Below are 12,609 nucleotides of genomic sequence, written 5' to 3'. Positions count from 1 at the left end.
TAGACCCTAGGAAACTGCATTTAATTTTCCCATTTTATTATAGAAGTACAGCACTATCAACAATATTGACAGTTAATTTCATGTGCATTAGTTTGCTAAATACATAAACCTATACAAAAAGGGATACCCATATACATCTGACGAACAACACAACATACATACCCGTGGAACCGGCAGCCGCCATCTTTATGTATTTGCCATTTTACTATCTAGCTACCAAAACCGATCCTTGTTGACACTTAAATAGCCAGCCATAACTTTTCCTCCCGTGTTCCTCATTCCGTCTATAAGAAAGCACCAACCGGAACCCAAGGCTCCGACGAAGAAATCTGACTCCGCAGCCATCAAGAAATTAACGAGAGGGTAATTTGTGCTGGTTTCCCTCCCCAGGCTGGCTTCGTAAGTAGCCATTGACATGTTTCCCACCTGGCGTGTCACGTTTGTGTAGTAGAAATTCCAGTGGGGGTATGATCTCGATCTATCAATTACTTCCTGAAGAAAAGTAGTACTATGAGAATTTGATCACAACAGCTAAACAAAAGTTATCAAAAAGAGTAAACACTATGATCAAACAACTCCAATGGAACTCAATGGGTTTGTGTTCAATTTCTGCCGAAAACGACCGGACTTATCCAATGTTTGTGGCCTATGAAGCACCTACACTCCTAGAGATCAGTGTAACCGTGTCAGACACTCTAGGGACACATAATGGTGTGTCCATTACATTTTTAATATTTGTTAACGGTGGGACACTTTGGGGACCCACATGGGGACACAGCGGGGTGATATGTACAGATTTTAAAAGCTTTTTGACGGCAAAATATTTGTAATTTCAATAGTATTTAGCCAACAAAAATGTAATATAAAGCGCAAGTTGTGCATAAGCATACACCATCACTCAATAATGGATTCAATAGGAGTCCAAACCTAGATATGTAGTGGTTACAATGTAGGTTTGCATAACTGAAAGAACCGTTTAAAAAAATATTGAGGTGTCTCCTGCCGTGTCTGTGTCCCCGTTTCTTTAGAATAGTCATGTCGCCCATCTGTCTCTATGTCCCCAGCCGTTTCTGTTTCCGTGCAACATAGTCTATGACACTGTGGCTTTTAGTTTGTTTGCATATATCTGGAGTTTATCCAGTAGGGGGTCTGGGTCAAAAGAGACCCTGACTAGAGTTCCTCGTCACAAAAAAAACTTAAAAAGATAACTTGAATCCAACTCTGATATCCTCTCTGTATATCAGTGGCAGCGTATTTCAAATCAAAGAAAAAGAGCAATATAGTTTAGAAGTAGACAATTCCTTAAATAACAAATAAATGAAAGGAAAAAAGGCTCAGCAGGCAAGGGTTTTGCTAGGTTTTTTGTATTAGTAATTGATGGAAATGGGCAACCAATAGAATAATAAATATTGTTCCAGTTTGGAATGTAAAGAGATGGATGGGACTGCTATATCGATAGACCAACGAAAGACTTTCTCAAGATTCTTATTAATTCACAGGTTGATTGAATTTGAATAGACACCTGTGTTGTTGAATAAGGGCACACATCTTAATTGGATTCGGGTTGGATTGTGGAATAAACCCTTGCTATAGCATATTTATATTGTATTTGGGAACTATTTGCAAAGTAAAAAAATCGTGATATTTTGTTTTTTATGTAAGAATGAGAACCAGATCTACTACTTCAGCTAGGGTCTTTCTGTCTAGAAGATAAAAGGATATAAAGCACAAGAAAATTGTAAATAACCTGCATCTCCGTGGATAGCCAGATGCTGACAAGGTGCGGGAAGTGCTTTCTTATGCGTTCAGCACGTTTCATGTATTCTTCAAATTCAAATATCTTCATTTCACATGCCTTATCGCCCATCGTCACATGTATGCTTAGCAATGGCCTAGGCATCCACGGTTTGTGATTGGACCATACAAATTGCTCCACTTCAGATTGCGGCTCTTCTCTAACTTCCTGAAGAGGATTTTCTCAAAAGGCATTACTCATTAGTTTACAAAAATAACAGACATAGATCTTCTATCAATGATATCAAAAGTATGGATCGTTTCAGAAACACTTTCTGTAAGTTACACCATCTGCTCTCGTTTGAAATTAATATCTGAACTCCAAACTTAACCAGAAACTTCAATTTGAAGCTTGACTTTGAGAAACAGGTTTAAGAAGCGACTTAGAACAAAAAAGGACTCGGCCTTTGAACTTGAAAGAAAGGTTCCAAGGAAAAGGATTACAAATAAGCTTCAACAGAAAGCCTTCTCTTGTAGAATTGGTAATACGTGAGTCTTTTAGCTACTTAGTTGCTCTATTGCTGTATAGCCTTGTTTTTGCAAGCTATCCATTTCAGTACTGAAGGGAAAGGAGGAGGATGCCCTAAAAAGTCCAATACCCCTTGATATCTCTCTCTGGCTACTACATTAACACATGTCCGTTCAGATAAGTTGATCAATTAAAGTACCAGAAAAATGGATAGAGCAAAAGAATCTTCTGAATCCATTAGGAGAGAGCTTTGTATTATATGGGTTTACTTGACAAATGACAAAAGAATCTAGATAGACAGACCTCCGGCCATTCTTTAACGGGTGTTGCAAGAACCAATTTGGCAGCTTCCCGTCCAAAGGCCGCATGACGTTCAGCATTTAGCAAGTTGCACGTATACTCAGTCTGAAATCTCATTAGGTAGCGGACTGCCTGAAAATATTCAACCGATAACTTAATTGTGTCAGCCACCATATAACACTTATAAGCATGAAAATATACTTTCATCTTAATTTACATACTTGCATAAAGCAATTCCAAATATGTTTTCGACTTCTCGTTACGTAGACTACATTGGTGAGTATATTCACGATTGAAACTCAAATAGCTGTACTTTTATGTTTTATCGTTTCAGGACAATCATTGACCTTGTTATTTAGCTGGCGAATGAGAAGATAGAAAGAACAAAATTTTTAATTTCATAAAAGTACTTTTGCGTACTGTCTTCGAAAACTAAGCCAATGTCTTTATTCAAAATGAAATATTCCCTATATCTGGGCTCGCCACCACCTTCTATCCATTTTGCGAAGAGAGGCAATTAGAGTTCCATTTATATCTGTTGTTGGCTGTAAATATCTCCAAGGATTACCCCAAGCGCTGTTGCAAGACATTAGACAGAGTGAGATTAAGCACCAGCAATGCTTTCGTGTTGGTTTTTGAAGCCTGAATAGTACTGGACACCTCACCACATGTATATCAACAAAAAGCACATCTAATTTGGCAAACCTAAGCCGATGTTGGTCTTTTCTTCATTTGAGAATACAGTAACAAACTAACAATGGGTGTGAGCTTGGATGTGGGGAATCTTGTGGAACCCCATATATCGGCAAGTCATGCTTCCTTCTCATGATTGATTTTAGTCTTCGTGCTATTTTCCGTGCTCGCACCCGTGTTTGGTTCGTTGCACAACAACACGTACTCTGTGCCTAAAATTATGAAGAAAATAGTGAATATGTTCAGGAGCTTGCCTAGGAGTCCGTCCAGACCAAATTTGCTTTGATTTGTAGTTGTCTTTTCCTGTTATAATTCCTTTTTCCCATGCATCCTTTTCCTTCATTAACTGGAATGCACGGTCTCGGCATTCGTGGGATGTTTCTGGAAAGAAGTTACACGACCAACTCGAGCGTGATGGCCCTGAAACACAGCAGACACAGAGCTATCAGCAATAAGGATCAATCTTTTTTCCCTTTTGGTTAGATAATGTCGCTGGAATATGCATGTATCTAGTAGTATCACGGAAATCCGATGTCAACGACGGAAAAGTATGAAGCAATTACTAGCAACTCATACCTCTGCACCCATCATGGTCTGCCCGATTATAGTAGTTTGTAACAAGGACCCGTTTTTCATTGATGGCAATAGCAAGAAGTCCACACATTCCGGCAATCTGGCCTCCAATACCAAATCCTGGCAGCCTCTACCAGTCAGCTACAAGAAACTTCACATCAGGATCATTGCAGTTCGGAGGATGCTGATGAACCCATATGTCTCGCTGCACTTTCCTAGTGAAGGGATAATTTTCTTCATCCGATCCTGTTATCTGCAAATAACTTATGAACAGCTGACTTTGAAAGTGAAAGCATGAAATTTTGTTGAAAAGGAGGTAATCAGCACCACTATGTAACAGAAGAGTAGTCTCGCAACATTTTACCAACAATTTGATATCAAACCAACAATTGGCCATTTAAATTGTCAGAGAATCACCACATTGCTATTGCATAGACAAGTTGAAGCCTAATGCCAGAAAAGGAAAAACCAAATCATTTCATTCCCTTTAGTTTTTTCGTTTATTTTGCATAATTGAAAGCTAAATCACTAACTTGGAAGTCATAAAATACCAGCAGGACAATCATCTCCAGATATGAGGAAATTTTCTGAACTTGAAAAATCTTGTTTTGAACACCTCCAGATATGAGGAAATTTTCTGAACTTGCAAAATAAATATGATCCTTCTTATCTTGTTTTGAAAAGTATATAGAAATGAAAAGAAGAAGATAGATAGATTCAACCGAAATGCTACAAAAGACATACTCCCTAAAACACCTGCAAATGAAGGGAAAGTCTACAATACACACCCCTTAAAAGGGTGTACCATATGCACCTATTTTATGATTCATTCATAACATTTTTAGCGTGTTTTGTAACTTTTGTTCTAGAATTCATAACTTTTCAGCAGTACGATTCGTAACATTTTCATTATGATTAATAACATTTTGGTGTATCTAGTAACCTTTATACGATTCGTAACTTTTAGCAATACGATTCGTAACATTTTCTCTATAATTCATAACATTTTGGGGGGTGCTTATGATACACACCCAAATAAGAGGTATGCATTGAAGTCTTTTCCGCAAATAAATGAGGATTTACTAGATTGTGATGTTAGAGAGATTGATGCTTATTCACTTGACCAATCTTTAAACCTTGTACATAGAATTGTTGCAAAGATATACTTGTGTAGGATGCTTTCACTTTCGAAGAGTAATCAAATTCGGTCTCCGCCAGAGGAAGATGGGAACACAAAGGAGATTTATTCGGAAGTGGGATCTAATAAACAATACTCTTCAAGAGTCCGGTTCATGAACATCCTGGTGCATACTTGGCATATAATTGTCAGGAAATTCCCTTCAAACTCTGAAGAGACCCTGAAAAATTGACAGGCAAAAACTTTGTGTTGTTCAGATTTTTGGAAGTCTTCATCTTGAGAAATATTTTAGAATTAACAAGAGAGATACGTAATTGTCCTTTCATAGAACAACTGGCAAGATTGTCTCTTTTTCATAGGTTTGGGGACCCCTCAACGCTGAAGATGCTCCAAGGTGTTCTTCCTTTGCTATCTGATGGGAACTCACAAATATGCTGCTTGCCCACTCTCAGTTTGCACCTTCCATCCATTCCTGTTTCCAATCATTCGGGGGTTCTCAATTTGGTATGATCTTTAGGCCTATGGCTAGCATTCTGAGGTTACTTCTTGTTCCATCTACTGATGAAAGTGCACTTTATGGAGAAACTAGGCAACAAAAAACATCAGAGATGTACATGAAACAGTTGGAAGTGGTTAGGTTACTGAGGGCTCTGTTTCGAATGAAGGCTCAGCAGTGTAGTTTTGATTTCAAAAAGGACATTAATGCAAATCCTAGAGAATTGCTTTTCTTGCTTCTATCTTCTTATGGTGCGACACTCAGTGAAGTTGACTTGGAAATATACAGTCTCATGCTTGAAATTGAGTCTGCTAATCTGTCAAACTCTGGAAGCATTGCTGAAATGGATTACCTGTGGGGAAGTGCTGCTATTAGAATTAGAAAAGAACGAGAACAGGAGCAGGATCTGTCGTCTCATATGATGAAGGATGTTGAAGCAGTAGAAGGCCGAAGAACTCAATTCAGGGAAAACCTCCCCATTGACCCCAAATTGTGTGCATATACTGTTTTACATTTTCCTATTGGAAGAAACGTTTCTGAGGTTCAACATGGCGATTCTGATGATATGAATGAGGTGAGGTGTTTCTCTAAATAATTACTCCCTCCGTTCCACTTTGTTATGCCCTTATTCTTTTTCGGGATGTCCCAAAATGATGTGCTTGTTTTAAAACTTTCCATTGTTGAATATTCATATTACGGAGTACTATTTTACCCCTCATTTTCTCCCTCCCATGTTCAAAATTTAAACTTGATTTGACATGACAAGACTACTATTTGTGGATGTGGCTCCAATACCATAATTTGGGTTCAATTATTTTTATTTTTTACAAAATTATAATATTTTGTCAAAGGGGTAAAATGGCAAAATTGAAAAAAAGTTAAATGTAATTATGTTGTTCCCTTAAATTTTGGGAAAGTCAATATAGGCACAACAAATTGGGACGGAGGGAGTACTAGTCATTTGATTATTGTTATTTATGTTTCTATTAGTACTTTTATCGTTTGCAAACTAGTACATGGGCTAGTTGGAAGCCTTATTAGGTTGCTTTCATTTTTGCAGGTAAACTATCCGAATGTTGTGCAAATAAAAACATATGATCCCGTTTTCATCTTGCGCTTCTCAATTCATAGCCTGTTGATGGGTTACATTGAACCAGTGGAGTTTGCTAGTTTGGGCTTGCTTGCCATTGCATTTGTGAGCATATCTTCACCACATGATGAGATGAGGAAATTGGGGTACGAGGCTCTTGGATCAAGAATGCGTTAGAGGTAGTTTTTTGTTCTACCAGAATTGCTGTTCCTGGAACATGCTGTGAATCCTGCAGAATCATCATGAAGTTTAGTTTTTTTTTTTGGTTCTTTCTATTGTGTATATGCTAATACCCAAGAATGATTGGGACTGCATTAGCTTTCAATGTGGAGTTTGAAGCTGGGAACTGTTTCTCCACAAAAAGTGTCAAAACCAAATTGGCTTGGAATGCGAGGGCGTGCCAGGACAAGTCTGTCCGAATTGCTTTTAAGGCATTCGTGCCTCAAAGTCTGACTTCTATCGAGTGATCGTGCTCGGCCTAAAGGGTAAGGCCTCGTGATGGTTCGTTGGTTGCCTTGTCGGGCTAAAGACTTAAAGTATTTCTCCCTTGTTGTTAGAACAATGGAAAGAAAGACAATGCGGTAAAAAGGATCAAACGAACTCCATTAATCGATTTAATGAAGCTTGGGTACAAGAAATGTGATAAAACTTAAACTACTTTGAAGTGAATACATGAAATGCTTGAAAGAAATGGGAATATAGGTGCATAAGCTGTGAGCTTTTGAGGTCGTGGACCTTTTCCAAGGCCTCCAAAACTGAGAATTATAGGGACTACAAGCCTTGAGCTGCTTCAAAATGCTCCAATGCATGGCTGCCAAGTGGCCTTCTAGCAAAGGCTTGGGTTTGAGCAGCTCCAAAATGCTCCAATGAGGGGGTTGCCTCTTGAACAAAACGTGCCCCATACTCCAAGAATATGGCAAAGGCCTGAGGAGTCCTCCTTCTCTGTGCAAATCTTCTGAAAAAGCAAAAAGAATTTCAGGCCCTGCAGTACCCAGACCATGTTGAGCTGCTTGGACACTCAAGCTATTGCTTGTATGGCTATCTTCCGGGCCCACCATAGTTGCAGGCCAAAAAATACCCCAGGCCCCCCTTTATTTCATTGGGCCTTCAACTCCTCGTGGGTCCCAAAAAACCCTTTGAACCTAATTCTTTACGGAAGAAGGATCGAGAAAAAGATTAAGCAGGCCTGGGAGAGCTGCTTGTGAGCAGCTTGCTTAGGTCTGCAGGAGTCACTCACTAGAATCTCCAAGGGCTGCATGCATGCCACTTGTTGCTGGTCTCTGCATCATCCTGAAGAATGGGGTCCCACCACTACAGACCTTGAGCTGCTTGTGAGCAGCTTACCCAGTCTTGTCCAGCAAGAATATTCTAGGCCTTTGAGCTGCTTGTGAGCAGCTTCGAGGCCTTTGAGCTGCTTGTGAGCAGCTTCGAGGCCTTTGAGCTACTTGTGAGCAGCTTAAGGCCTTCAAGCCGCTTGTTAGCAGCTTCGAGGCCTTAGAGCTCCTTGTGAGCAGCTTTCGAGGCCTTAGAGCTCCTTGTGAGCAGCTTCGAGGCCTTTGAGCTGCTTGTGAGCAGCTTGAGGCCTTCAAGCCGCTTGTTGAGGGCTTTTAACGATGTTTTCTTAAAGTAATGGGCCTATTTCCTGGTCAAGCCTGAACTTGTTTGGTAAGTCATGGGCTTTTTGCCCATTGTAAGCCTTCTGAGCCCAAGTCCGGCGAGCATGAACCAGGGTTTCTATCGATTTAGGCTTATTTCGTGGGCTTTGCTACTCTTAGGCACTTGGATTAGGCCTGGATGAAACATTCAAGCAAGTTAATTTAATCTTTGGACTTTTTAACTGATTTGGGCCATGATGGGAGGCCCATCATTTTTTAAAAGACAACCTTAATTCGTGAGTGGCTGGTCGTAAGGCCTTTCAAGGCTAGAACTGCGACCTTCAAGGCCACCTTTTAACCAGTAAATCCACTTCCTGATTTTTGGCCAAAAATGGGTGTAAACATTGCCCCCCCATGCCTTGATTTTGTTTAAAAATTTAAGGGGTGTGCTTGTTCCATTTTGGCCCCCTGATAGCTGCCTGGACAAACCTAGACACAACAGTGGCAATCCTGGTGTTCCCGTTGCGCCTGATTAATTTCCAAGGAGTCTTGTAACTCTCAATTTTTTAAATCAGCCGCCCTTTTTAACTCTTGTCTTTCCTAGGCACCACTTTCATCTTAGAATCAAAGAGAGAGAGAGAGAGAGAGAGAGAGAGAGAGAGAGAGAGAGAAATATACCCTAGAAAAGAGGGATGATGATTACCCACATGGGCCTTCCCTTTTCCCGAGGATGAAGGAGTAATGGGCGGTTATGAACTCCTTCCCACTAACTCCTTCCATAACTCCCTGTCTTTATTTTCACAAAACACCACCTCACCCTCTTCTTCCCCACGACCGAGAGCAGTTACAGTCCTTCCGTAGTCTCTCATTCTCCTTCGTCTTCTTCGTTACACTGTGAGAGAAACAAGAACCCTAACTCTTAGCTAAGCTTTCCATGGCTCCCAAGAAAAGCCCAAAAGCAGCGAGTCTCGCTATCCAAGTGGCGCAGATCCTCGAAGGAGAAGAAACCCTTGTTCACACCGAGGTCCTGATTCCGCAAAAGGAAGCAAAATCGGGAATGGCCCTCGGTCCTGCTCTTGACAGTGAGTTTCCTCCTTCTTTATTTGCTTACTATCCCCTTGCTGAGGACTCCTTGCCTTTTGACTCGGTGGAACCCCTCTGGGGCTGTTATCACAAACCAAACCCTAATCGGCTATGGCCTCGGCCTGATAAAGAATACATTGCTTGGTTGGACCGAGTTGCCGAGGCCAAGGGCGATTTGTGGGAAATAATAGGTATTCATGATGCCATTATGCTCAGTAGGTGTTCCATAAATATGGACAAAGCCCTCTTCTTTGCCGCGGCCCAGTTTTGGTCCATAACTTCTAACAGCTTTCACTTTAGAGTTGGGATGATGGGTCCAACCCTTCAAGATGTCTATTTCCTTACCGACCTCCGCGTTCACGGAGTCGAGGCTGATTGTTTCTTGAGCCAAGCGACTCCTGTCTTTGATTACCCTGCATCAGAATACTTGGCCTATACTCGCTTCGTTTCTCTCTTCCACGGAAAAGGGGAAGTCACTGACGAGGAGCATGTAGCCTTCCTAATTTATTGGCTCAATAAATTCATCTTCTGTGTCTCTTCGAGTCGAATCACTAAAGACTTTACGGATTTGGCCAAAGCCTTGGCCTCGGGCAAAGAGGTAGCCATGGCCCCCCTGGTGTTGGCCTACGTTTATAGAGGCATGCATGACCTTCTAGAAAATCAATATGTTTTTGCTGCCGGGCCTCTATGGGTCATGACTTTGTGGCTGTGGGCCTACTTTCTTTCCCTAGGCCCTATCTTGGACAAGATTCCCGATAACACCTGTTATGGCCTTCACTATCGTGACCTATCCCCCCGAGACCATACTTTTGAGGCCTGCTTTAAGTACTTTTATTCTGACTTTGTTTCGATGGGTGAGGGCTGGATGCCTTTCGAAAGGGACACGGTCCCAGCTTGGCTTAAGGCCTCCCCTGGAGAGGCCGAAGAGGGGGATAATGATCATAAGGAGATTTGGGCAAGCTTTTTAACTTCTAGAGACTTATTGTTCGGTTTGAGTGCCCAATCGAGGAATGATAAGGTTGGAGTTGAATTTTATAATGCCGCCCAGTTTGCACGACAATTCGGCCTACTTCAACTCATCCCCCTCCCTCCTTACAAATCACTTAACGCCAACTTCACACCGAGGCCTGTTATTGATCTGAAACTCCTGGAGAAGGTGAGAAACGATTCTGACAAAGCCAAAGCTGATTTTGACTTCAAGCCTTACTCCGAATTTCCTGAGAAATCAAATGAATTTGATACCTGGTGGAAGGGCTACATCAAGCCTCTTCTGTCCAAGCCTATGGGAAAAGTTTTGAAAGACCTTGCTCTCCCACCTCCTCCTGAATCGAAAAAGGGCATTTCCAAGGTTAAGACAACCTCGGCTACCTCTTCTAAAAGGAAAGGTAAGATTATGTTTGCATTGCCTCTGTCCGTCTCTCTTGCTGATTTGTTTACTGATCAATTGCCTTTTACACAGATCTTGATGAAGATGAAGAGGTGGAACAAAAGCAAGCCTCTAAAAAGGCAAAGAAACCCCCCGTTCCGGCCCCGAAGGCCACCATTGGGAAACAACAACCTTCAAAGGTATCCTTTCTTCCCAGAGCTTTTCATCTCTGTCGGCTTTCAGGCCTTGTATTTACAGGGTCCACGGTGCTTTACCTAGGTTATTAAGACCACCATCGCTGATCGAACGCGGGCTAGTGCGTCTAAGTTTCAAGAAGAAGAATCTCCATCCACGACGGTAACTTCTTACCATTGTTGGCTTACAATCTGCCCCCCAGTTGCATAATCGTGCGTAATCATGCCTTACCTATTTACTTTCATTGGATCAGGCCTTGGGTAAGAGTAGCAGCAGCAAGGGCACGAAACCCGCCACGGCCAAGACAAAAAAGTTGCAGGTAACTTTGGCTCGAAAGACACAAAGCACTGCCTCTCTCGAGGGGACAGATTCTAGCACCCCTTTTGTTCATGTAAGGATTTATTTCACTTAGCCCTCTTATCGTGGTCCAGGCTAATATTGATCCTTCATCGGTCTTGGCAGGAACTCGATGAATTTGGTTCTTCAAGTGAGTCTGGGGGTTCTGAGCCTGATTCTAAAACCTCTAGGGAGGTTAAGACTACCTCTCTTTCTTTGGGAACCCCAAAAACTCAGCCATCTGTCGAAAAGAAACCAATCCTTCTTGACCTTGACGACGAGTCTTTCGACAAGTTTTTCCAAACCGTGGAAGAGTTAATGAATCCTACTGCCTCAGGGACCTCTGGTAGCGGAATTGGGTCATCAACCCCAGTATCATTCCCACCCGAGGAGATTCAGCAAGCCAAGGAAAACCTGAAAGTAGCTCTAGGCCTGGGTGTTGAGTCCGCCTTTCACCCATACCATTATCCTGCAATCCGCAAATCGGTGAACACTTTGGTTAAATCCCAGGCCTTAGGGGGGAGCGCTGATCCTGTCTTACAAACTTTCCTCAGGGATCTCCCGAACCTAAAGAAGTCCTTCGAGTCGGCCACCGAGAAGCGTACACTTGCTGCCTCCAAGCTCAGCAAGATCGATGCCCTGCAGCAGGAACTGAAGCAAGGGCTTGAGGCACGGAACCAGCTCAAAACAGAGATTGGAGCGGCCAAAACAAGGCGCCAAGAGCTTCTTTCAACCATCCAGGCCTTAGAACAACAGTTGGTCGATTCCCGTTAGCAATTAGCAGACCATGGACAGCACGAAGCACTGCTGGCCCAGCGGAGGCAGGAATTCATCGATGCTGCTCAAGGCCCTCTGGATGCCCTTCAGACATTGATGGTCGAAAAGCCCACAATTGAGGTCTCGAGGGATCAAGCAGAGGTGGTGATTAATGATGCCGTCATGGCCTGGTCAAGCCTCAAGATCAGCTTGGAAAATGAACTTTAAACATCATAAAACATGTAATAACCGTAGCCCTGCACCTTTTAAACCTTGCTCGCGATAGCCTGGCCTAAAACTCTTTTATCAGGCCTGGGGCTAGTCTGTTTTGTTTTTGGTGTGGCCTACTACTTCCTAGGCCTTTTTGACTGTGTTTCGGCCGGCGACTCCCTTTTTGCTAGGCCTTTTGCTTGTTTAAACGCAGCCGAAGGGCTTCACCTTTGGCCTTTAGCTTTTCTGCTCATGCGCTTATATTTTGAGATGGCAGTTTCTCATTAAAATCCCCCATCTCCCATACGGTAGGATAATAATGTTTTAAAAACTTGTCATTAATAGTGTGCTTATGGACTTTACCATCCAAGCCCGTAAGGAGATACACGTTACCCCTAAAGACCTGGCAGATTTGGTAGGGCCCTTCCCACGTCGGAGACCATTTCCCATACTTGGAAGTCTTCGTACCCAAAGGTAATATGGTTTGCCAGACCAAATCTCCTTTTGAGAAGCTT

General features: G+C 42.2%; 1 protein-coding gene and 1 pseudogene across 4 annotated transcripts in view; one reads left to right on the top strand and one right to left on the bottom strand.

Moving 5' to 3' along the window:
* Nucleotides 1-2: 2 nt before the first annotated feature.
* LOC131302087 (uncharacterized) lies at nt 3-4,241 on the bottom strand (annotated as a pseudogene).
* Nucleotides 4,242-5,408: 1,167 nt separating this feature from the next.
* The window catches only part of LOC131302081 (DExH-box ATP-dependent RNA helicase DExH5, mitochondrial-like), a 116,121-nt gene continuing 108,920 nt past the window's right edge, over nt 5,409-12,609 (top strand). For 2 of the 4 annotated variants that reach the window (XR_009191595.1, XM_058328678.1), the window contains exon 1: nt 5,414-6,037. Coding sequence is in view for 3 of the 4 variants with exons in the window: in XM_058328678.1 (XP_058184661.1) it covers nt 5,474-6,037 (564 nt within the window). In the remaining variant the exon portion in view is untranslated. Of the gene's footprint in view, nt 6,038-12,609 lie in introns of all 4 variants that reach the window. The other 2 variants (XM_058328681.1, XM_058328680.1) reach the window with 2 other exon arrangements.

The sequence above is a fragment of the Rhododendron vialii genome, chromosome 9a (genome assembly GCF_030253575.1).
Source record: "Rhododendron vialii isolate Sample 1 chromosome 9a, ASM3025357v1".
Taxonomy (NCBI): Eukaryota; Viridiplantae; Streptophyta; class Magnoliopsida; order Ericales; family Ericaceae; genus Rhododendron; species Rhododendron vialii.
The sequence above is the reverse complement of the archived record's forward strand: the minus strand, read 5'-3'. Positions and strand labels throughout refer to the sequence as shown.